Source organism: Rhinoderma darwinii, chromosome 1 (assembly GCF_050947455.1).
Source record: "Rhinoderma darwinii isolate aRhiDar2 chromosome 1, aRhiDar2.hap1, whole genome shotgun sequence".
Classification (NCBI taxonomy): domain Eukaryota; kingdom Metazoa; phylum Chordata; class Amphibia; order Anura; family Rhinodermatidae; genus Rhinoderma; species Rhinoderma darwinii.
Window position 1 is genome coordinate 279,398,481 of NC_134687.1, and position 22,963 is coordinate 279,421,443.

A 22,963-nucleotide genomic window follows, 5' to 3' on the forward strand; every position below is an offset into this window, starting at 1 on the left:
ATAAATTAAAAATTGCTCGTATTTTGGATGAAATTCATTTACAGCATTTTTTTTAAAGACACAAAACAGATAAAAATACATTTGTGGTGGAAGATTTTTTTTTACTTTTATTTTTTTTAATATCACTTTTCAAAATGTCAAAAGCAACAATCTACAAAAAGCAAGGTAAAACAGTTCCGATAAAAGATGGGAAAACATTTTACAAGGCATAAGGGCAAGTATCAAAAGAATTACTAACCAAGAAGGAATTTTAACTGTTCTTACAAAGATCTAACATTCCTCTAATGCAAGACAAAAAATAGACCAAAATTGGAATCTATTATACAAACTGCCGAGCACTAACTCATATATATATATATATATATATATATATATATATATTTATTTATTTTTTAAATCTCACACTCAGTCAAGGAACAGTTGTAGAATGCTGCCATAAGCAGGTTATTAAGGCAAGTAAAACCTCTCTACTCCTCAACAGATCCATGTTTGGAATGCAAGGTTTTGAATACCAACAGGCCATTTCATCATTCATTAAGAAAATAGCTTAAAATTTACCCCCCCTAATAAAATTTGTTTTGGAGGCAACATCTTGTCTTTTTATTTGATCACATAAGTAAAGCTACAAGAACAGAGCAGGAACATGGCTGCAAGTTAATATTGTTGCACTGAATGACATAGCACCATAAGGCTTCGCTACTAGGCAGATGCAGTCCCTTATCTGGTCACCTGGAGCATTGTCTTACAGTATTTTCCCGAAGATAAACTTAAAGATCCATAAAAACAGTCTGAGGGCTGACAACCTGCACACTTTCACAGTGATCAGTGGTCGCTTCCCAGGACATGAACTAGTATAGATGTGTACGATGTATGAAGGGGCAGATAATTTACTCAAGACAAATGCTCTCGCTTCCAACTAATTCGCTCTACTAAAAAGTAAGGTGATTGGTTAAATACTGCATCAAATTCCTACTTTGCTCAACCCATAAATTAAAAAAAAGTTCCATATAACTCTGTTCAAGAGAGATTATGTTTGGCCTCGAATACATGTCCTACTAGGAAGGGTACTAGATCCCGGACTGTATAAAGATATTTAGTGACATGTGCAAGACTATATACATATAAATATGTACTTATACACAAATGTAATATACACACATTTACAATATATGTACATGTATGCAATATAGCTTAAGTTATATGCCGCAAAAAAAATAATATTTTGAAAACCCAAATTCTAGCTTTAGTTTTAAATATTAGGATATTAGAATCACTACTGTGCCTTAATAACCTGTGATAAATAGTTCCTATTGTTTCAATCACACAATTAGCTGCCATATAAACTTTCTGGGGGGGGGTGGGGCTGGCCCCACAAAAAACAACAAAAACAAACAACATGGAGGAGAGTTCAGTTCTCTGAGCAGACAGAATAATTTCTCATCATACTAGGGAAAGAACAAAATGTACTTTGGTAATACAGATTTAGAAGTTAATAAATTAAGCACACATTTAATTGACACAGTGGATCCAGAGTCCCAGTGTGTACTGTTCAAAAAGCACCACAACTTATCAGCACCAGATAACCGAGGCACAATCTTTTATGCGTAGCACCAGTTGAATCTGCATTGAGGGAAGTCAGACGCCCTGCCGCATGCCTCATGTTCATCCAAATTCCATGTGCCATTTTGCTTTTGTGCTCATTTCTTGAGCTACGTCCTCCAAAAGATAACCCACAAAAATAAACTTACAAAAGAAATCTAAGTTGTTTTTTTTTATATATATATTTCATATAAATAACGTACAATTGTCATTTTCCCGGATTTTGCCGTTGAGTTTTCATTCACAGTGGAATAATGGTGTTTGACCTGGCATTGAGATCAGTAAAGAATGAAGTGATTTTGTAAGTTTAACCAGTGGTAGCTACAAAGGAAAGAAAAAGGGAGAAAATTGCTTCCTCAAAACTGATGAGCACCTTTTTTTTTTTATTCAGTTAGAAAAATAAAAGAAATAGCACGTTTTTGCATAGGTGAATTCAACTGAGGTAGACGTTTAAATACCTGTGGGAGAGAGAGGCGACATATTAGTATAAAATATAACTGCATAACATGATCATACATCACAGCACTACAGTATAAACCTAAAACCAAGAACAATTACAACTGAAAGTCATAATGTGGCCTGTACTGGACGATGGTGCCCAGAAGAGTGCTGGATCCAGTTAGAAAAAAGCTTCTATACAAAAACATTAAAGGTTTCCCTGATTTGTCCCGATATTGGATGAAGATTGGAAAATATTCTGGATTTTTGGACTCCAAAAAAAAAAAAAGTAGAACTGGCAGAAATAAAACACTATACAAACCTAATGTTGTGGGCTCAGGGGCTGAGCCCACATCATATGTGGCAGGTGTTGACATTTTATACAGCCGAGACCCGCCGGGAAAAGAGTACTCCAATCCCAAATGTTTAACCCCTCAGATGCCAGTCAAGAGTCCATTGTCCCTCGATCGCCCTCCCCTTCCCCAACAAAATTGAGGGGTGCCAAGCAGCCGCACATTAATAGGAGTGCACAGAAAAAGGCAATACATTAGTATTGCAGTGAATTGCATGAGCGATCCAGAGATCTCATAGTAAAGTCCAAGAGGTAAAAGAAAAAACAAAACGTATCCAATGAAAAAAAAAATGTACACACTAAAAAAAAAAAAAAAAAAGTAATTGGTTTCGGCAGGTCTGTAAAAAAAAAAGTCAGTACTATTAAAGAGGCTCTGTCACCAGATTTTGCAGCCCCTATCTGCTATTGCAGCAGATCGGCGCTGCAATGTAGATTACAGTAACGTTTTTATTTTTAAAAAACGAGCATTTTTGGCCAAGTTATGACCATTTTTGTATTTATGCAAATGAGGCTTGCAAAAGTCCAAGTGGGCGTGTTTAAAAGTAAAAGTACAACTGGGCGTGTATTATGTGCGTACATCGGGGCGTTTTTACTGCTTTTACTAGCTGGGCTTTGTGTATAGAAGTATCATCCACTTCTCTTCAGAACGCCCAGCTTCTGGCAGTGCAGACACAGCCGTGTTCTCCAGAGATCACGCTGTGTCGTCACTCACAGGTCCTGCATCGTGTCAGACGAGCGAGGACACATCGGCACCAGAGGCTACAGATGATTCTGCAGCAGCATCGGCGTTTGCAGGTAAGTCGATGTAGCTACTTACCTGCAAATGCTGATGCTGCTGCAGAATCAACTGTAGCCTCTGGTGCCGACACGATGCAGGACCTGTGAGTGACGTCACAGATCTGCACTGTCAGAAGCTGAGCGTTCTGAGGAGAAGTGGATGATACTTCTCTTCACAGCGCCCAGCTAGTAAAAGTAGTAAAAACGCCCCGATGTACGCACATAATACACGCCCACTTGGACTTTTACTTTTAAACACACCCACTTGGACTTTTGCAAGCCTCATTTGCATAACTACAAAAATGGTCATAACTTGGCCAAAAATGCTTGTTTTTTAAAAATAAAAACGTTACTGTAATCTACATTGCAGCGCCGATCTGCTGCAATAGCAGATAGGGGTTGCAAAATCTGGTGACAGAGCCTCTTTAAATAATCAGGTTAGGGTGAACGCTGTAGGAAAAAATAAAATTACAAAAAAAAAAAATCACAATACCGGAATTGCTGCTGTTGGGTCACTTCACCCCAAATAATTTTTTTATTTTTATATAAAAAGTCGTATGTATCCCAAAATGATAACAAAAATACCAACTTGTCCCTCACACAGCCACATTGACAGAACGGCAAAAAAAAATAAAAATAAAGTAAGTATGTGCACACAACGCCAAATAAGTCTGAAATTCAGGAGCGGTTTTCTACTGAAAACAGCTCCGTAATTTCAGACGTTTTTCGCGGCGTCTTTTACGGACGTAACTGGAGCTGTTCTTCATTGGAGTCAATGAAAAACTGCTCCAATTAAGTTCCAAGAAATGTCCTGCACTTCTTTTGACGAGCCGTCATTTTACGTGCCGTGTTTTGACAGTGACGCGTAAAATGAGAGCTCGTCTGCACAGAACAGCTTAAGACCCATTGCAAGCAATGGGCAGATGTTTGCCGACGTATTGGAGCCATCTTTTCAGGCGTAATTCAAGGCGTAAAACGACTCCATTACGCCTAAAAATTGGTCGTGCGCACATACCCTTATAGGTCTCAATAGCGACAAACGTATAAATTTCTTTAAACAAACATGTACGTTTTAAGCGCATAGCAGTTCCGTGTGGAATGAGTATTTGGTGCGCGGCTGCATATGGAATCGTTAGGAGACTGTTTTTATGTTTACAAACACAAAAGCAGGAGGTGCTTTTTTTTCCATTCATTTATTTTACAACTGTAGCGTGAATCACACGCTGCACACGGAAGTGCTTCCGTGTGCTGTGCGCGATTTTCACGCAAACATAGTCTTCAATGGTCGCATGATGCGCGAAAAACGGCTAAGTACAGGACATGTCGAGAGTTCTACGCAACGGACATACGCTGCGTGAAAATCACGGACTGTCTGAATGTCCCCATTGCCTAATAGATGTCCGTGCGACGCGCGTGATTTTCACGCGCGTCTCACGGACGTAAAATACGTTTGTGTGAATAAGGCCTTACTTTGTAAAAGCAGTGAAAAAACTGAAATATCATTGCCGTAATTGTATTAACCAGCAGAATAAAGTTAACATGTAATTTTAACGCATAGAAAACGCCATAAAAATGAAACCCAAAAAATGATGGCTTTTATTTTTTTTAAACAATTCCCACCAAATCATTTTTAAACTTTTAGTACATTATAGGGTACATTAAAAGTTACCATTAAAAAAAGACAACTTGTCCCACACAAAACAAGCAGTCATAGGAATACGTGTTTGGCTGCAGCAGTCACATAGGATGAAACGTCATCCCAGGAGGCCGGACAGCACCGAGAACAGCAACGCAAGACAATTTATGGCGGTTTTCTCAGCAGATTTTTTTTCCTGCGGCATGTGAATGAGATTTGTTTAAATCTCATCCATTTTGAGGCTACTGTAATAAGCTACCGATTTTCCGCAATAAAACCAGTTACGTTAAATCCGCAGCTAATGCACCTAGTGTGACCAAACCCTTAGCGTGGCCGTAGCTTTGTATTTGCTTTTTTCCCCATTTGGTCATTCTTGTATGTGTATATTCTGCTTTTATGTTCTAGTTCATTGGTCATATACTTTGACTTTATTGTGCATACTATGGTCCACTACACTCAGCCCTACTCAGCCATCATTTTTTGTTTTTGAGAGCGGAGTATATGCTGCTCCACACTGTAGGATCCATTACCATAGTAGGTCTGTATAGTTGGATATTGGGACACATTGTATAGATAATGGTGCAACCGTGTCCCCCTATGCAATCTTAGGCCCTGTTCACACAGTTTTTTATGCAGGTAGAAAATTCTGCCTCAAAATTCCGTCTGGAATTTAGAGCCAGATTTTGTTCTGCCTGCATGCCGTTTGCCGCGTTTTCCGCCCGCAGCCATTGAGCGCTGCAGGCAAAAAACGCAGCGGGATACGCTTTTCCTGCCTCCATGTCAATGGGAGGTCAGAGACGTAAACGCCCGAAGAAAGGACATGTCGCTTTTTTCTGCAAGAGCCGGACGACGACTAAGTATACAGCCACTCTGCAGACTGGCACATTGTATCACTGTAATATACGGCAGCTAGCAGTCAGGAAGGAGTTGAACAAAATCTACTAGTCTCTGTTAAGTCTTGTCAAATTTTACATTGAAAGACGTGGCAGATAACGAAATCATTGTACGAAGACAAACTTTCAACAGAAAAAAAAGAGAGGGGAGTGGGTGATAGGAGCTCGAGCGTTTTATTAGAAGTGAACAATATGGCTCCCCTGACCTATTTTTTTTTTCCAAAGAAATATAATTTTGGGTATTGGAGGATCCCATGGGGCCCAAGATAATAGGCAACAAATTAGGTCAGTAAATTTATGAAGAGCACGATGGGTCCTCTAAAACGAAGGGTTGTGCAGAGGACTAGAACATTTATTTTTGCTTGTTACACATTTCTCTTCCCTATCAGGTATCGATCACCTATTTGTTTCTAATAATTTAGTACATAGAGATTGTGTAATCTCAGATCGTTATTTTAGATTATGTCCATACAAGTAGTTGGATAAATAGATCATCTAGAAGCTACTTAAAATGCTATGTACGCTATTGAAAGTTTTTTTTAATTAAATCAATGTGTTATGGGATTTTAAACATTTTTAAAATGGACTTATTAAAAAATTAGTTTTGTTTTTCCAATGCAGCTTCTATGTATCCTCTGTATATAGAAGCTATATCGTTTGCTATGAGCTGATTCAGTCACCTCAGCTGAACTGAGAGCGGGTCCTGTATGTGTCGAACACACAATAATACCATAAAATCGATCACATCTACTTAGGCCCCATTCACACGACCGTATTTTTTCCCTCCCGTAAATATGGGTCCGTTGTCATCCGTATTTACGGACCTGTAAAAAAAGGGCACTGGAAATTATGTCACAATCATGTCCAAACCCCTTAAAAGGGTCACATGATCGCTCAGACGCCATTTTCTCTGCTTCTCTTTATTCAAAAATTGAAATCCCTTGACGTCACCTAGCAACACTCCCGTAATTACAGGTGCAGACACGTAGCCACCCGTGATTACGGGAGCCCCATAGACTTCTATGGGCCTGCCTGTGCCGTAATTACAGCATGAAATAGGACATGTTCTATATTTTTCAACGGCCCGGGCACCTTCCCATACGCAAACGGCAAGGTACCTGTGGCCAAGAGAAGTCAATGGGCGTTTTTACGTTCGTGTGCATGGGGCCTTAGATGTGATGGATATTATTATGAGCCTGTGTGTTAGAGACACACACACACACACACACACGACTTGCTCTCAGCAGTAATTTTCAATCTTGGCCATTGCCATTGACTGAAGTGTCTATATGCATAGTACATATTAGGCGTTTTCTTCGATCCTGGTCGTTGCACCAGGTGTGTGGCACAGTTCCAGTGCCTGCAAAGTACCTTGATCGGATAGTATGTTGAGGTGCCTCAACTACATTGAGGGTTTTAAAGGATTTTTATGGAAAAATGTAAAAAATTATAAATCCCCCGCCCCCCCCCCCAAAAAAAAAAGTTTACAATGAAAACGTGACTTAAAATTGGGCATTTCTGGAAATACATTCCCTTTGACCAATCACTGTTGCCCAAAAGTTAAAGTCTTCAATGAAGCTCCAGCTTCTAGACAGACCGGAAAACAAGAATCCTCCCATGTGAATGTATTGTAATATAATGTTGACATAGTGACATAGTTTACTAGTGATCGTCAATAGAAAAAAAAACATCCCCGGTTTGGCATAATCTTGGTTATGTTAACTTGTACAACCAGAATACAGTCACGTATTAAGTTTAACCTTGACATACTGCAGATGTACGCGCAAATCTAGTCATGCATATGAAAATCACTATTATATCTTAACGCACAGATGGGAGGAGTGGGTAACTCACCTCCTACCATACCGCCGGCGACTCCAGGAGATGTAAAATTGCTCATGCCATGGGAGTTAACTAGACGACTGCTTGGGCCAGAAACATGTACAGGCACGGAATTGAAGAGAGACTGCAGCATTGAATTGCTGGCCACTGAATTGAGACTACTCTGCAGCGTAAGCTGGGAGCCGGCTGTCAGGCTGCTCAAGAATTGGTGGTGTGTCTGGAGAGGGTTAGGTCCAGGCCCCTTGCCATTCAGAACCCTCGTTCCCTGTGATATAAATAGGTTGCTCCCGGCTCGGCCCTCCCCATCCCTTTCCCGACTGCGTGGACCTCTGGAGCTGGTCTCTCTCTTTCCATCGGATGCACACTTTTTATTCAGGAACAATTTTCCATCTGGTGTTTTGCCCATTTCCACTTTGGTGTGGTCACCAAGACTGCTAGCTGACCCTGGGCTTGAACCCCCAGAACCTCGACGGAACCCATCTCCAGATGAATAATGGGTATTGTAGCGTGGGGGTGAAGCAGGGCTGTCAGAGGTGCGGCTGGGAGCAACATCAGAGATCGGGGAGAAGGTAGATTTCCATTTGCCTATACTCTCACAAGAGGATTTTCTGCTGGGATACGGTAGACCTAAAGTGGGGGAGGTGAAAGTAAGGATCAATAATGTGAGGAAGAGGTAAATGTGTTTTAGTAGTTGTTTTGGAACAGACAGAGGGCCACTGATGAAAATAGATGTCATTTAAAGACTAACCTCTCTCTCCTTCACTCCTCTGTGGAGAATCTTTATTCTCAAAACACAAGTTGGAGTTCTTCCTTTCTGTCCTGCTTGGAGGGAAGCAGAGGGGTGTCAATTTTTTCCAGCATAATATCCACAGCTGCTGTTTTCTCAACTACATCTAAAAACGGAGCTAATTTAAGTACTTTAAGACTGCATTCAGACACTGTTTTTGTGTGGCATTTGTTACATGTAACTCAATGAGAATTATACATTTTATCTCTATGGAGCCGATCTGGTGTTATTGTAATAATGCGGAATCCTCAGGTCAAAAAAAGACCAAATGTAAATGCATGTGGGAAGTGCTGAAGACCACACTTTCTTTTCTTATAGGAGACACTGGGTTCAGTATAGTACCACTTGAGTGCCCATTCAACACCTTAATCTTCAATGTCATAGCACATTGAAATAGGGTGTGGAACGCCTTTTCTTTACTCTAGAGCTCCAATTTATCAGCTCTCTCCGCATGCTGTGGTTTGCCAACGATTCAGATTTTGGTGAAATTAAGCTTACCCAAGGGGCTACAATCCAGTTTTAAACACATTTCTGTTAAGGTGCAGCAAATTTGTTCAGAAATTTGTGACTGTCCCATTCACGTGAACAGAGTAAACATGCTGCAGAAACAAACCCATTCAATGTATGGAACGGATTTTCAGTGGCAGAAATGTCTTCAACAAACCATGTAGCGTGTAAATAAACCCTTAAAGGCTATGTAAACCTTTGATCACATTTAAAAAAACAAAAAACGTATGAGAGGATTTATTTTTATTTTATTTTTACTTTTTAAGATACAGCATCTGTGTATCCTGAAAACATAGATGTATCTTGTGCTCAAACCCGCATGTGTCAGGTCCGTCTGATACGCAGGATCCAGCTGTTATCGATCACATCTAAGTCCTGAACTTGGAGGTGATTGATAGCAACTTGATCCTACGTTTCTCCCGCGGTCACCGAAGCAGTCAGTCCCGATGACATAACACTTGGATTTGGGCGCAAGATACAGCTTCTATGTATCCAGGATACATAGAAGCTGTATCTTAAAAAGTGGCACTTCAATTGGCGCAGTGTAATACTAAATTTCCCCTGCAGTGACTGGATGGGATGAAAGCTAATCTTCGCCAGTAATAGCCGATTGATTGGTGTTCTAACAGGCATATCAATTCTCCCATGTAAACATATTGTGATATAATAATGGTTATTTTCACTGAGTCTCTGACCTGTTTAGGGGATATATAAATTGGCAGTCAACGCTTCACTGCCAATGTTTGTATCATAAGTATGTCAGCTTATACAAGATAAATGATACAATGTATCAAGAATGTGTCTAGTGCTTTCGCACTTTGCATTGACACAAAATAAATTTATCTAAAAAAAATAACATATCACATATATTTATGTCCAGTTTGTACCTTAGTTACGATCTATTTTTATATATGTTTGTAAACTGGACATAGAATATCAGAGATATAGGTGGGGCCCAATACCACACCTATAGAGATCTGCACAAGGTAGATTCAATCCAAGTCCAGCACATCCAAGTTAGGTGCAAGGAATATTGTTCAAATGCTAAGACCCTTAAAGAGGCTCTGTCACCAGATTTTGCAACCCCTATCTGCTATTGCAGCAGATCGGCGCTGCAATGTAGATTACAGTAACGTTTTTATTTTTAAAAAACGAGCATTTTTGGCCAAGTTATGACCATTTTTGTATTTACGCAAATGAGGCTTGCAAAAGTCCAAGTGGGCGTGTATTATGTGCGTACATCGGGGCGTTTTTAATACTTTTACTAGCTGGGCGTTCTGACGAGAAGTATCATCCACTTCTCTTCAGAACGCCCAGCTTCTGCCAGATCACGCTGTGACGTCACTCACAGGTCCTTACCTGCAAACGCCAATGCTGCTGCAGAATCATCTGTAGCCTCTGGTGCCGATGTGTCCTCGCTCGTCTGACACGATGCAGGACCTGTGAGTGACGTCACAGCGATCTCTCGAGAACACGGCTGTGTCTGCACTGCCAGAAGCTGGGCGTTCTGAAGAGAAGTGGATGATAATTATCAGAACGCCCAGCTAGTAAAAGTAGTAAAAACGCCCCAATGTATGCACATAATACACGCCCACTTGGACTTACTTTTAAACACACCCACTTGGACTTTTGCAAGCTTCATTTGCATAAATACAAAACTGGTCATAACTTGGCCAAAAATGCTCGTTTTTTAAAAATAAAAACGTTACTGTAATCTACATTGCAGCGCCGATCTGCTGCAATAGCAGATAGGGGTTGCAAAATCTGGTGACAGAGCCTCTTTAATTCCTATCCTAACCACTATTATCCCTACGCCTTTCTTTGCTATCTATTTCTGCCGCAAATCTTCAGGGCCTACAGCAATCTAGAATGCTAGAAGATCTAAGTGTACAATGCACAGAATGCAACAAATCGTGCTAAAACGTGGACATAGTAAGCTAGCCACTGTGGGTGGATCAGAGATGAAGATAAACAGACTGGGTGATGTATAATGTTAAATAAAGCTAGTATAGGATATGTAGTCATTAATACCATTGATCTGAGCTACTGCTAGAATTTTTGTAGCATGATTTTGTTATTTGCGTCTATCATTATAAATCTAGAGTATCATAGCCTTTATTTTATGATACACCTGCTCACACCTTATGTTACCCTCTTACCAATGTTCATAATGTGGACACAGCGCATATATACTTAGAGAAAGCATTGTCTGTCACATTCCCCTGACGTGGAGGGGTTTTTGGAACAGTGTTTCAGCCCACAGCTGCTGGGGACGCTCCATGCTCTGATTGACAGCGCTTAGTCCCCAATCACGTGCGTGCGTGTGTGTGTGTGTGTGTGTATCCTCCACCTTATTAGCTTACTATGTCCACGTTGTAGCACGATTTGTTGCATTCAGTGCATTGTACACTTAGACTTCTAGAATGCTAGAAGATCCAATAGATTGATTGTTGTAGGCCCCTGAAGATTTGCGGCAGAAATAGATAGCAAAGAAACGCATAGGGTAGGAATTAAGGGTCTTAGCACTTGAACAATATTCCTTGCACCTAAGGCGTTATTCACACAAACGTGTTTTTTGCGCGTTGCAGTTGCGTGTGTCATCAGTATGTGCTCCGTGGCTGCATGATTTGCATGCATATGCCATGCTTATGACACACAGTTTTGTTTTGAAGTTTAGAAAAATAAATGAAGGAAGTGCTTTTATTTTTTCCCTTCATTTCTTTTATCTACTGTTGCGCAAATCACGTGCGTCACACGGATGTGCTTCCGCGTGCCGTGCGCGATTTTCACACACCCATTGATTTCAATGGGTGCGTGATGTGCGAAAAACGGGCAAGTATAGGACATGTCATGAGTTTTACGCAGCGGACATACGCTGCGTGAAAATCACGGACTGTCTGAACGGCCCCATTCACTAACATAGGTCCGTGCGACGCACGTGATTTTCACGGACGTAATACACGTTTGTGTGAATAAGGCCAAACTTGGATGTGCTGGACTTGGATTGAATCTATGTGCAGATCTCTATAGGTGTGGTATTGGGCCCCACCTATATCTCTGATATTATATGTCCAGTTTACAAACAGTTACTATCTATTTTCATTTGTTTTTATATATCTAAGGTACAAACTGGACATAAATATATGTGATGTTATTTTTTTTAGATTCATTTATCTTGTGTCAATGCAAAGTGCGAAAGCACTAGACACATTCTTGATACATTGTATCATTTATCTTGTATAAGCGGACATACTTATGATACAAACATTGGAAGTGAAGCGTTGACTGCCAATTTATATATCCCCTAAAGAGGCTCTGTCACCACATTATAAGTGATCACGCTATAGGGAAAAAGGGAACAAAGCGCACATAGTGCATGAGCCTGTAAAATGTGAGGACAAATGGAAAAAAGTGGTCAATTATGCTGACCTGATGTTGTTATGCTAGGAGCATAACATCCCATGATGCATGTCCAAGTTATACTTAGGTTAGACAGTTGCAGCCCAAATTCCGGTTCGAAGATTACTAAAAATCCACTATATAGATCCTGGAGATAGAGGGATAAAAAATGGAATATCCGAGGGCGCAGCTGTAATGAAAATTGCTTTTGTTTGCACAACAACAACAACGTGTTTCAAGGCCGTACCGGCCTCTTCGTCAGGTCTTATCCCCCTATCTCCTGGACCACATTATAAGTGGCCTATCTTGTACATAATGTGATCGGCGCTGTAATGTAGATTACAGCAGTTTTTTATTTAGAAAAATGATTATTTTTGGACGCAGTTATTCTCATAAAGCCAATATAGGTCATGACTTTCTTAATGGACAACTGGGCGTGTTTTACGATTTGGCCAAGTGGGTGTTGTACAGAGGAGTGCATGACGCTGACCAATCAGCATCATACACTTCTCCCCATTCATTTACACTGCAGATAGTGATCTTAACTATATCACTATGTGCTGTCACATACACACACGAACGTTACTCAAGTGTCCTGACAATGAATAGGCATCACCTCCAGCCAGGACGTGCTGTCTATTCAGAAACCTGACACTTCTGTAACGTTTGTGTAAGATTTACAGCAAGGCAAGCGTTCTCGTTTTAAATCACAGTTTACAGCGTAATCTCAGGAGATTACGCTTGCCTTGCTGTAAATTTCAGACAAATTTAAACAAAGTGTCAGGAATCTGAATAGACATCACATCCTGGGCCTGGCTGGTAGTGATCTCTACTCACTGTCAGGATACTTGAATAACGTTAATGTGTGAGTGACAGCACAGCATGATCTAGTAAGATCACTATCTGCAGTGTAAATGAATGGAGAGAAGTGTATGATGCGGATTGGTCAGCGTCATACACTCCTCTGTACAACGCCCACTTGGTCATATAGTAAAACACGCCCAGTTGTCCATTGAGAAACTCATTAGCATAAAGCCAATATAGGTCATAACTCCGTCAAAAATGATCGTTTTCTAAATAAAAAAAACCACTGCTGTAATCTACATTACAGCGCCGATCACATCATGTACAATATAGGCCACTTATAATGTAGTGACAAAGCCTCTTTAAACAGGTCAGAAAATAATCTTAACTATACATGTTGGGGAAAACGAATGGAAATTTAGAATTACTGAGTGATTTGATATAATAATGGTGACATATGTTCTTTAAACGTAAAATACACTTTCACAATTGAAGCTTCACCTCAAACCCCATTAGTGAAATATTCCCTTTCTAAAATTGGGGAAAAAGCTGACAAACAAGAATGCGAACGAAGGCAGCACAAATTCACTATTTTATGGTGCAACACTAAGAGCCAGTTGGGTTTGTTACTTGGTTTTCTAGAACACAGTGGTACTAACCTTGCTTCCAGTACAGGAGTGTGCGGTAATGTATCAATGTATTACACCAACATATTACATATATTATTAGTCTGGCTTTATACGGAACCATTATTGACCTTATGCAATAGAGAATGTTGGACTGTTGGAGGTTTTTTTATGTTTGTTTCTTACATCCCATGCAACCACTTCTGTTACATGACAAAAAATAAATAAAATACAGCGGAGATTCTCCATAAACTCGTGTTCAGGGTGCTGCTAAAAAGCTGTATACGTTAGTTTTCTGCAGATAAGGTCCTCATGGTTTCATCCAGAACACATTACTAACTAAAGGAAGTGTAAATGGGACATCTGTGTGTTTGACTAAGTTAAGACTGGTCTGTCATGGTGACAGATTCCTTTTAAGGCGACTTTCACACAGTGCAAATTTTGTCAAAGCGAGGAGCGGAACCTAAACAGAGTTTAAACGGCAAAAATGTATGCTCCTCTTTTCAATGCACTCCTGGTTTTGGCTTTAAAATGAAGAGGAAAAAACCTAAATAAATCTGCACCGTGTGAATAAGGCCTAATTTGAATGTTTCAAGTGGTCATATCAAAATATACATATCAGATTCACCTCCCAACGTGAAGATTGTTAGGTGAAAGAACGTACATTAAAAGTTTTATTAGTATGAACAATCACCTATCCATTAGGATAGGTGAGAATTGTCTTATCGCTGGGGACCCCTTCCAGCACATACCCCCACTGTACGCAAAAACGGGGCTCTGTACACACCGCAGTAAGGAGGAGCTTTATTGGAGCAGAAGTCAAGCATGCGCCCGTTGCTCCATTCAATGTTCATGGAACTGACGGAAACAGCAGAGTGCTGTACTTGGCTGTTTCTGTCATTCTCACAGACTTTGAATGGAGTGGCAGCATGCATGCAAAGTGGTTTTACAGAGGAAGGAGACTCTCTAAGCCCATCATAGCACCACGCCAGATTCAAAAGTCAAATAAAAAAAGTTGTACCAATGAAAAAAAAAAACAAGCCCTCATAAATAAAAAAGGTAATACAAGGTGCGTTCCAAAAGTAAATGAGAATTATTTTTTACGCTTACAAGGAGGGCTACGTGAAGCAAGTGGAGATGAAGGTTGTTGCGGGGGTATCAAGTATACGGCCGAACAATCGTCCGTGGAGTCCGAGCCTTTCGAAGAATCAGTACGTTACAAAAGTGCACCCTTGAATTTCCCGCTCGTCACAGACGGAAATGAAAGTAGCATAGAGCTGCGTTATGAAATCAAATTTTGCGTGAAAACTTGAAAAACCGCTTTAGGAACCTTAGAGATGCTGAAGACAGTGTATGGAGAAGCTGCTTTGTCGTCGGCCCAAGTTTTCAGATGTTAGGGAAGCCGTTGAGCATGAACAGTTCTCAGAACGACCTTCAAGGATGCTCTGGATCGGGAACGGCGTTCTGCGAACGTGCAGCCATTGCCAAAATGTGGTTCCTCCACCATGAGAATGTGCCGAGTCAAACATCATTGGCTGTGAGTTTTTGGCACATAAAAAAACATCCCTACCCTTCCTCACCAACCCTATATATTGCACTGTTTTGGTACTGTTGAAAACATCCAGTCAGCCACGATCAAGGCTCTGAACAACCCTTCACATGAAGACTTACAGCACTGCTACGAAGAATGGCAGTGTCGCTGCAATCATTGTGTTCAGTCCCAGGGGCCTTACTGGTGATAGAGGCTAATTGTATGTTTTTTGAATGAAAGGATTTTTTTTCTAAATCAGGCTCATTACTTTTGGGCCACATCTCGTATGTCTTGGAATGAGCCGAGACAAAAACACTTGATTCATTTGTAAACTAGTCATTTTATTGTGAAAAAAGTATTAAAATAAAAACGACATCAACGGGAAAAAAAAAAGCAAAGCCATGGCTTTCAGGATTCGGAGAAACAAAAAAAAAAAAAAATTGCTCTGTCCTTAAAGAGACAGTGTCATGATTATTTTTTTTAAATTAATTTATGTTATTTAACCCCTTAACGCTCAGTGACGTACTATTCAGTCATGGAAACCGCCCCGTTCGCGCTCCATGACGGAATAGTACGTCACGGGAGTAACGGCCATTTCGGCCGTCCTCCCGACACATACAGGATCTGTGACAGCTGCTGTCTCGTACAGCAGTTGCCGCAGCTCCTATAGCAGGGACCTATCACTGTGTCCCCGCTGATTAACCCCTTAAAAGCCGCATTCAATAGTGATCGCGGCTTTCTAGGGGTTAAGCTACCATCGCCTGCCTGCTACATGATAGCAGCCGGCGATAGTGACTATGGCAACCGGACACCTAACAATGGCGTCCGGCTATGCAATCTACGGAAGACCAGTGGATCCTGACAAAGTCAGGACCCACTATGCTTGCTGTCAGTAAGTAGCTGACAGCTCTAATACACTGCACTACCCATGTAGTGCAGTGTATTAGAATAGTGATTAGGGCCTCCTGCCCTCAAGTTCCCTAGTGGGACAAAGTAAAAAAGTAAAAAAAAAAGTAAAAAAAAAAAAAGGTGTAAAAATAAGAAAATAAACGTTTTAAAAGTGATAAAAGTAAAAATCCCCCTTTTTCCCTTTATTATTAATAAAAATATATAAACAAATCAACTATACATAATTGGTATCGCCACGTCCGTAACGGCCTGAACGCCAAAATTATTTCATTATGTATTCTGCGCGGTGAACGCAGTAAAAGAAAATAAACCGTACCAGAATCACAATTGTTTGGTCACTTCACCTCCCAAAAAATGGAATAAAAAGATCAAAAAGTCGCATGTACCTTAAAATGGTAATGATCGAAACTACAGTTTGTTTCACTGTCCATATGTTCCAGAGTCCCGGAGCAGAGCCTATACTAGCGCTGCCCAGGATTTCGGCTCTGGGGAGGACCCTGACAACTGTCCATATATGGTCATATACTAGCGCTCTGCCCTGCTCTGGGACTCCGGCTCTGGGGTAAAATGAAGTTTTTCTTTAACCATTACATACAAGAGTGTTGTTTGGTACAGCACGGATATGTTGCAGGTTTATCGTTAGCTCTCACTGATCTAATGAGAGCAGTAAAATGGAAACTGAGATAGTGTATAGCTGGGTGTAGTAGGCGTGATTAGTCCCTGCTGCCGGCGCATTGTATGCTGGGACACAAGCAGTGCATGCCGGGAACTGTATGACCGGAAGAGCAGGACAATGCCCACAAAACCCAAAACCTAACGGAATGGAGCCAAACTAATGCAGACGGAGACAAACACTACCATTGTCAATGGTAAATGGAAACGAAAACTATCTTTCGGTTTGTCTGTTTCTCTGACGGAACAGATGAACGAAAAACCAAACAGAAGCCCAACGCAGATGTGAACAGGCCCTTTTTCAAAACAGATCCCCCACATCTGTAAGGCTGTATTTACAAGTTGTTGTTTTTTAGGTCAAAACTAGATTGAAAAGGCTACATACGCAGCGGAATTTGTGGTGTGCTTATGTTCCGGTTGCGTTCCCCATCCTCCTCCCGAAACGCAGAATGCTCTGGTTATGGTGTTTTTCCAGTAGGCGTCTCTGCAGGACTTGAAAAATGCATGCACAAATAGACCCTAAATAATAAAAACAAGAAAAAGCCACAAAAACATTTTTTTCATGCAGTTTAAAAAACACCCTGTGTTAAGGCCTAATGGATCCTGTAGAAACGTAGCCCACAATGACAATGTGAACGGCGCCGAACAATGGAGATTAACAAGCACAGAGTCATCTTGGTCTAATAGATCCAACTACACATATGCAATCTGCACTACCAAGATTATAATATGAAAGTAAACACGGAGAACGCATTACTTAAATTTTAAAGGAATTTTCACACAAGTAAGGGTGAGCTCAGAAGAGGTGGAATGGTTATGGATTTCGGTAAAGATTCCACGCCAAAAATCTGTCCACACAGAAAAATAAATAAAATCAGAGTGGAATTCGGTGCATGCTGTAGATTTGAAAATCCACAGAAGGCTCATTAGGTTGTGAAATTTGGCAGATTTTTACCTTTTGCAACGAGATCCGCGGCAAAACGCCTATGTAACCCATGCAGATTTTTGCCATGGATTTACTATGTATTTACTGCGGAAAAAATTCCCCAAACAGGTCCACAGCCTTTACGGTGTTTTCCAGGGATATAAGGGAGAAGGCTTTAGATAAGCAACAATAGAAGTACAATAACTTTAGTATACTCACTGTGGACTGCCCGCAGTGAGGCATTTCAACTGAATGGCACCACCATGGTTGTAGTTCATGAGCATGCACAGGGCATGATAGCCACTCATAAGCAAACATTTATATAGTTCGTTGACCGGTAAGTGCAATATTGCGGTGCCATATTTTTTTTTTTGCAGTCAGTCCACGTAACAGCCAAATGCCTTTTTATGCTCTGCTGCTTACAGATATACACACAAAGCTTGGACTGACGACTAATAGGATTGATGTTTGAGGATTAAAGCCTCCAATTTTTGTGCAGCAGATTTACATGTTTTCCTGCCATAACGTTTGCTCTGAAAAAAGTTAGAAAAAAAAGTGCAGCGTAAACCAAGTTTTCTTAAATAAGATTATTATTTCAACTCACCTTGCGCTGTGGATTTCATCCTCAGATTCTACCTCATCCTCTGTTGTAAGGGGAGAATAATGAACCCCATTAGAGGAGGAAATTGGCTTTTCTTTTTTTAGTACTGGGGGCAATTCATGATCCTGGTATGGAGTAGGGGAGTTTTTCATAGAGTTGTCCGGAGAAGAGATAGCAGTGATTTCCAAAGGTTGGTTAATGTTATTAACCTGAAAAATAATACAGCAAGGATTAATGATCATGCATATAAACTACATATCATCCATAGATACATGGCTTAAAAAACAGATCATCCTGAATGTATGAGGATTTTGAACAAATGGCTTTCAGCCTCCTAACAGTCCCAGATTTGTAGGGTCTCCTATGCTGCGTAAGACTTCGTAAGAACGCATCGTCCGATTACGCCCATATTTGTGGATTAACAGAGGGAGGAGACTACATCCATACTAGGTTTAGATAAATTATCGGTCTATGTAGAAGAAATAGTAAAGGGAGGAAACCACCAGCTCACCAGTTTGATGCGTCTCCAGACTCTCCGCTCGGATCCCCGCTACGGCTGGCGGTATGTAATGGAATAAACAGAAGAAATGATCCAGCGCTGAGTCTTGTCGTAAATTAAAAAGGAAGCGATGTTCCCACCTTTATTGGGGTGATGTAGATTAAAATTGTAGGGAGACGCAGTCCCAAGAAGAATGTGAGTAGGCGGTTCTGCCCTGGCCTACGCGTTTCGAGCACGTCCTGTGCTCTTATTCATGGCAAAGAAAGACATTTCTTTGCCATGATTAGATTTGCGCTGGATCATTTCTTCTGTTTCTTCTATCGGTCTATGTACTATGTATGTTTCGCTCATAAAAAAGTTGATTATATAAATGTCATAGTACGAATAAGGCTAAATTATTTTGTATTGCTTCGAAGCACGTGTTGAAACATGGCTTCAGAATATTAACAAAAAAAAACCCAATAAAGAATCGTCCTATTACTTACTGTACACTGCAAAAAAACTGGCAATACATAAAAGGAAATAATTGCTATATGTCTTTCACGACACAAGCGGACTAGCGGCCATTGTGTAGTAAAGATTAAATACAGTATTTTTTAACTCAAAATACCATGGAGCTGATGTTCAGTGGAGAACCTGATGTGAACCCGCTTAGCCCAAATGATGCTGGAAGGGCTCTGCGCTTGGGCGAAACCATCAATGAATGATTGCTTGATGAGGATCTTTTCCTTCGGTTTCCTCTTCTCCTACCATCCTGCCCTGTGCCACACTCCATGCGAATAGTGGCAGTCAGTGGACTATGTTTGCTTGACGGGGATCTCCCCGAGGAGCTTCCACCTCCACTGGTTATAGTAAAAATAATACGCCTCTTGGCTTCAACTTCTGCATCACTTGTGTCTATTTCGCCATCACCAGAAAGTTTGCTGGGGTCTGGAAGTCCACGTGGACTGTTACATATGGCATAGTGAGCAGGTGACCGCTGAGAGATCTGCTGGTGATGAGAAGGAGTGGAACTCCGAGACCCTCCAGAGTTTGAAAGAGTGCCTGAATTTGAAGAGTCATCCATGCAGTCTGTCTCTGATCCATGGCTGTTCAAAACTGGTCCATTGAAAGATGATGGCCAGGCTGGGTAAAAGAAACCTGAAAGAAAGTGGAATGTTTTTAATCAGACTAGAGGGAGCCTTCTAATTTAGCAAGGCAGCAAATTAGGTTTTGTTTTAGTAAATAGCCAGTACACCTAGAAATACACATTTGCAATACTAAAGCCGAATTCTCGAACGTAGAACAATCTCACCGACTGCCCCATTAACATGCATGCATCAGCCAAGGGGAGAAGGATAAGAGGCTGCAAGACTAACCTCCCGGGGGAACAAAGGATAAAGCAGGTTGGATTTCTCAAATATTAGATTGTTGTCAGATACTAAAACAGGTAAGATCCATCATTGGTTGATGTACATCATATGGGCAACTTAACATTCCCATCCTATTACCAACTAGAAACATGTGCATCCTACAGCAGACAGTGCATGTGGAAGACATAACTAGATAAAGGACCATAAATAAAGCGTTACCTGAGGTAGCCAGTGACTTCGAGACTGCAGCATAATTGATGTTTGTAGTAGCACCATATTGATTCTCCATACTTGAGCTGTCCCTGCTGTGACAACCAGGACTTGGACTGTTTCTCTGAAACAAGAAAACAGAAGTCATCAAAATACCTGATGGGGTAACAGCAAACAATTGGAATATGACCTTATAAATACACTGAGCTGCCAAGTCTACAGGCTGGTCTAATAAAAGGTTCCGTATTAAACATTCAAGCAGGATTCTTGTAAACAATCTCTCTATTTTTAACCCCTTCCCTCTTTAGCCACTTTTGACCTTCCTGACCGAGCCTCATTTTTCAAATCTGACATGTGTCACTTTATGTGGTAATAACTCCGGAATGCTTTCCCCTATCCAAGCGATTCTGAGATTGTTTTCTCGTGACACATTGGACTTTAAGTTACTGGCAAAATTTGCTCGTTATGTTCAGTATTTAATTGTGAAAAACACCAAAATTTTGCGAAAAATTGCAAAAATTTGCATTTTTCTCAATTTAAATGTATCTGCTTGTAAGACAGGCAGTTATACCACACAAAATAGTCACTAGTTAACATCCCCCATATGTCTACTTTAGATTGGTATCGTTTTTTGAACATCCTTTTATTTTTCTAGGACGTTAAAAGGCTTAGAACTTTAGCAGCAATTTCTCACATTTTCAAGAAAATTTCAAAAGGCCATTTTTACAGAGGCCAGTTCAGTTGTGAAGTGGCTTTGAGGGCCTTATATATTAGAAACCCCAAAAAAGTCACCCCATTTTAAAAACTACACCCCTCAAAGTATTCAAAACAGCATTTAGAAAATGTCTTAACCCTTTACACATTTCACAGGAATTAAAGAGGCTCTGTCACCAGATTTTGCAACCCCTATCTGCTATTGCAGCAGATAGGCGCTGCAATGTAGATTACAGTAACATTTTTATTTTTAAAAAACTAGCATTTTTGGCCAAGTTATGACCATTTTTGTATTTATGCAAATGAGGCTTGCAAAAGTCCAACTGAGCGTGTATTGTGTGTACATCGGGGCGTTTTTACTACTTTTACTAGCTGGGCGTTCTGACGAGAAGTATCATCCACTTCTCTTCAGAACGCCCAGCTTCTGGCAGTGCAGATCTGTGACGTCACTCACAGGTCCTGCATCGTGTCAGACGAGCGAGGACACATCGGTACCAGAGGCTTCAGTTGATTCTGCAGCAGCATCGGCGTTTGCAGGTAAGTAGCTACATCGACTTACCTGCAAACGCTGATGTTGCTGCAGAATCAACTGTAGCCTCTGGTGCCGATGTGTCCTCGCTCGTCTGACATGATGCAGGACCTGTGAGTGACGTCACAGCGTGATCTGGCAGAAGCTGGGCGTTCTGAAGAGAAGTGGATGATACTTCTCGTCAGAACGCCCAGCTAGTAAAACTAGTAAAAACGCCCCGATGTACGCACATAATACACGCCCACTTGGACTTTTACTTTTAAACACACCCACTTGGACTTTTGCAAGCCTCATTTGCATAAATACAAAAATGGTCATAACTTGGCCAAAAATGCTCGTTTTTAAAAAATAAAAACGTTACTGTAATCTACATTGCAGCGCCTATCTGCTGTAATAGCAGATAGGGGTTGCAAAATCTGGTGACAGAGCCTCTTTAAAGCAAAGTAGAGGTGAAATGTAAAAATTTCATATTTTTTTGCAGAAATAAATTTTTAATACAATTTTTTTTATAACACAGAAGCTTTTACCAGAGAAATGCAACTCAATATTTATTGCCCAGGTTCTGCAGTTTTAGGAAATATCCCACATGTGGCCGTAGCGTGCTACTGGACTGAAACACAGGCCTCAGAAGCAAAGGAGCACCTAGTGGATTTTGGGGCCTTATTATTGTTAGAATATATTTTAGGAACCATGTCAGGTTTGAAGGGCTCTTGCGGCGCCAAAACAGTGAAAATCCCCCAAAAGTGACCCCATCTGGGAAACTACACACCTCAAGGAAATTATCTAGGGGTATAGTGAGCATTTTGACCGCACAGGTTTTTTACAGAAATTATTGGAAGTAAACCGTGAAAATTAAAATCGACATTTTTTCAAATAAAATGTAGGTTTGGCGATTTTTTTTCTCATTTCCACAAGGACTAAAGGAGAAAAAGCACAGTAAAATTTGTAAAGCAATTTCTCCCGAGTAAAACAATACCCCACATGTGGTAATAAACGGTTGTTTGGAGACACGGCAGGGCTTCGAAGGGATGGAGTGCATTTGGCTTTTGGAGATTACATTTAGCAGGAATGGTTTGCGGAGGCTATGTCGCATTTACGACGTCCCTGAGGAGACAAAACAGTGGAAACCCCCCACAAGTGACCCCATTTTGGAGACTACACCCATTGAGGAAATTATCTAGGGGTATAGTGAGCGATTTGACCCCACAGTTTTTTTGCAGAAATTATTGGAATTAGGCCGTGAAAATTAAAATCGACATTTTTTCAAAGAAAATGTAGGTTTAGCTTATTTTTTCTCATTTCCACAAGGACTAAAGGAGAAAAAGCACCACAAAATTTGTAAAGCAATTTCTCCCGAGTAA

General features: G+C 40.7%; 1 protein-coding gene across 1 annotated transcript in view; it reads right to left on the reverse strand.

Annotated features, from left to right (window-relative positions):
- Nucleotides 1–1,213: 1,213 nt before the first annotated feature.
- The window catches only part of DOT1L (DOT1 like histone lysine methyltransferase), a 218,476-nt gene continuing 196,726 nt past the window's right edge, over nt 1,214–22,963 (reverse strand). Inside the window, exons 23-28 of the mRNA XM_075864436.1 lie at nt 20,369–20,483; nt 19,408–19,937; nt 18,302–18,507; nt 8,286–8,356; nt 7,550–8,164; nt 1,214–2,057 (exon numbers count right to left, since the gene is read on the reverse strand). Of these exons, the coding sequence (XP_075720551.1) occupies nt 2,050–2,057; nt 7,550–8,164; nt 8,286–8,356; nt 18,302–18,507; nt 19,408–19,937; nt 20,369–20,483 (1,545 nt within the window). The 3' untranslated portion in view covers nt 1,214–2,049. The remainder of the gene's footprint in view (nt 2,058–7,549; nt 8,165–8,285; nt 8,357–18,301; nt 18,508–19,407; nt 19,938–20,368; nt 20,484–22,963) is intronic.